The sequence below is a fragment of the Contarinia nasturtii genome, unplaced genomic scaffold, assembly GCF_009176525.2.
Source record: "Contarinia nasturtii isolate CC-2019 unplaced genomic scaffold, AAFC_CNas_1.1 Cnas_scaffold_5957, whole genome shotgun sequence".
Classification (NCBI taxonomy): Eukaryota; Metazoa; Arthropoda; class Insecta; order Diptera; family Cecidomyiidae; genus Contarinia; species Contarinia nasturtii.
Window position 1 is genome coordinate 1 of NW_022203221.1, and position 3,157 is coordinate 3,157.

Genomic DNA, 3,157 nt, shown 5'->3' on the forward strand with positions numbered 1-3,157 from the left:
AAATGCGGTCGTTTTTAATACATTATTTGTCTCATTTTTTGAGGGGAATAAGGGGATTTTTATCAAATTTTTCCAAACATGGAACCACAGCAAATCGTTAGTGGTTAAATGTCATTCTAATCGCTGAACCTCATCAACCTTTTACTTGTTGTGGCTATTTTCAATAGATAGTTTTGCCTTTTGACCACATTTGGCTATTATGAATAATAGAAATAATCGGAAAATTAACAAGAACAAAAGTATTTTAGTTAATTTTCATTAAATTATTAGTACCGAGTATTAAGTTCAAAATAGAATCAGAAGAAAACAGAGATAAAAAGATATAGTGGTGCTGAAAATATACAGTTCGTTTAATTTTTTTCTGTCAGTACTACGCACATCGGTTGGAAATTATGGCCGTTTCTCTCTCTCTTTCGTCTCTCTCCTTCCCTCTCACTCTTAGACTCTGCCAGTAAGTCTCACTATGCTAATCGTTCACTCTCATTCCTAAATTTATTTTTTAATAAAAGACGTATCAAAGTCATTTCAACTGTATTACAATTGTAATTAGCAACTAAATTATTCACCTTCCATACAAATCGGTGAAAATGTTAATTCTGTTAATAATTCAAACTCAAAACGGTGTACTTAAATTGAATAAGAGTGTATTTAATCAATGTGGAAATAATCAAATTAAAATCAACTACGGAATTAATATTTCAATTCATGGATAATTCAAATGCATTTGGCGATTGGAAATCGATGTTTTAAAATAAAACCAATCCTTTTCCGTTTTTCTGTTGATTCGTTCTGTGAAGTAGTTTTTAAACTGTCGCTTTCATGAATAATGAATCAATTAATAGATGTGCATAATTTTTCCAGCATTAAAATTAAACGAAGTTTTAATTGGCGTTGTTATCATATAAAAGCCCTACCATGAATCAGTGCGTCATTTCTAATCAAGTTCCAAATATATTCGTGATGGAGCTATTTCAAAGCATTCAGACAAAAATCCAGTACATTGGTATTGTGCATCCGACAATAGCTTCAAATCTGTTGCTAACCACGAAAATTCTATTCGTAATTAGTTTAATGGTAGGAATGATTTTATCATCGCTTACTTTCATTTTATTTCACAAAAAAACATTCAGCGAAGTCGCTGAGGCGTTCTTTTTGCTAATGACCGCGATATTGGCTATAACTGTCTACATATTATTTGTGCAACGGAGAGCCGTCTTTTACAAATTGATCGACGACGCCAGAGATATCATTCAGAAACGTAAGCATTTTTCGTGTTTTTACAATTTGAAAAAAATGGTGTACGAAAAATAAATCAAATCAATTTGAGTACCATTAATTAGAAGGAACAAAAGATATGAATATAATTGACATTTTAGGTTCAAAAAATCCATCGTCGAAAAAATTGTACGATAATTTAACTGAAACTATTGCAAAAACGAGCAAATGGATGAGTTTTTCATTGGCCGGCGTGGCGGTTTCAGTGACAACCATTCCGAATGCCATTTTGTCGTACTGGAAATATTGGGAAGGATTTGGAAATGCATCTTTTAAATTACCACTAACTGGAGTGTTAGTTGACATTCTCAAATTCGAAAAAAAAAATTCGAAAATAATTTTTTGTTATCTCCAGGTACCTTTATGATCAAACCCTTCTCGGTTACTCATTCGGATCAAGCATACAAATAATGGCCATGTTTTCGATGATGTGGTTATTTTCCTGTATTTTGGTATTTTTGAGTGGTTTCCCATCAGTTGTTATCACATTTGCTGATGACATTCAACTTGAATTAAAAAACTGGAGCCAGTCATTGAACGAAAAGCATTCGAACGACTTGAAAACGAAGCATTCACTTTATAAAATTCTTGCATTTCAGGCGATTATAAGAGAGTTGCGTAACATTTTGAGATTTTTTTTTAATTTTATACATTTTTATGGAAATTTTGTTTGTCTTTATTGTGTGTAGGTACTCGAAGCAAATATCAACAGCTTTTCAACCCGTTGCTTTGGCATATTTGTTATGGGGAATCGTTTGCATTAGCATAACACTTGTGATGCTACAAATTGTGAGTGAAAGTTTTTTCAAGGCAAAATATATTTTCAGTTCACTAAATGTTCCTAATGGAGGCTTTAAGTTCAAACCAAAAATCTGATCTTCTCTGCACTTATGATAGTATTAAAATTAATTGGAGTTAGTCAGAGACGGTTTAAAAGTACCCAAGCTGAAAACTTTCCATCTGTGAACTGCGCTATTAGTTGAAATGCGAAAAACTGAAATTCAACATTTGAAAACCTTTCTTCACATTATTTAAATTAATCACGAACTTTCTCTTTATCTCTTTCTTGCTGTCTTTTCCCCTTTTTCTATTTTGAATATCAGTCATTGAATCAGAATACATTAACTACATCAGACATTGCGCACACGCCGCAATTTATATTCTGGACCTTCCTTGCTATGTACATTCCTTGTCACTTTGGAGATGCTTTGACTTGTCGTCAACGAGATATTGGACAAGAAATCTATGAAAGTTCGTGGCATTTTTTACCACTTGAACAACAAATGTTGTTGCCGCTGCCAATGATGCTGGCACAAAATCCCATTTATATGAAAGCATTTGGATCCATTTCCTGCTCACGAAATATATTTAAAAAAGTAATCAAAATTAAGTGTTTTTTGAAAATTGAATTAATCTCTTTTTTTTGGCTTTCAGATAACCGAAAAAGGGTTTTCTTATTTCATGGTGCTACGTCAATTTGAATTTTAATTCAATTTAATTAATCTAAAATCATTCAATTATCAAATAAAAATTATTTTCGTTGTCATTTAAATATCAAAAATTTTAAATAAAATTTCAGTAATTTGTCATCAATTTTGTTTTTCTTAATTTTCGGGGTATTTTAGAAAAATTGCACACTTGTGATAAAAATGATGATACATATATCTACTGCTGGCGTTTGTGGTGATTCTGTTATAGTGGCCGCCCATTCAATGGTCCCAGTTTACATATTTCAATTATCTTCGTTTTGTTCTTATCATCAGTTGCCTTTCACTTGTTCTGACTCAACGTACAAAGCATATTTACTGTATATCAACTTGAAACTGCTGACTAAGACATTACGTAGTGTACGCGTACACATTTTACGAAATAAAGTGTCAAG

General features: G+C 32.0%; 1 protein-coding gene across 1 annotated transcript; it reads left to right on the top strand.

Annotated features, from left to right (window-relative positions):
• Positions 1-900: 900 nt before the first annotated feature.
• On the top strand, positions 901-2,817 carry LOC116351658. Its single transcript, XM_031783794.1, has 6 exons — positions 901-1,258; positions 1,377-1,569; positions 1,631-1,888; positions 1,965-2,064; positions 2,379-2,651; positions 2,710-2,817. The coding sequence occupies exons 1-6, from the start codon at positions 916-918 to the stop codon at positions 2,761-2,763; spliced, it is 1,221 nt and encodes a 406-aa protein (XP_031639654.1). The 5' UTR covers positions 901-915; the 3' UTR covers positions 2,764-2,817.
• Positions 2,818-3,157: the final 340 nt, after the last annotated feature.

Excerpts from the sequence above, each read along its gene's own strand:
- LOC116351658 (XM_031783794.1), top strand. The coding sequence starts at position 916 with ATGAATCAGTGCGTCATTTCTAATCAAGTTCCAAATATATTCGTGATG. Across the intron at positions 1,570-1,630 it reads AAATTACCACTAACTGGAGT|GTACCTTTATGATCAAACCC; the intron begins GTTAGTTGACAT and ends TGTTATCTCCAG. Across the intron at positions 1,889-1,964 it reads TTTCAGGCGATTATAAGAGA|GTACTCGAAGCAAATATCAA; the intron begins GTTGCGTAACAT and ends TATTGTGTGTAG.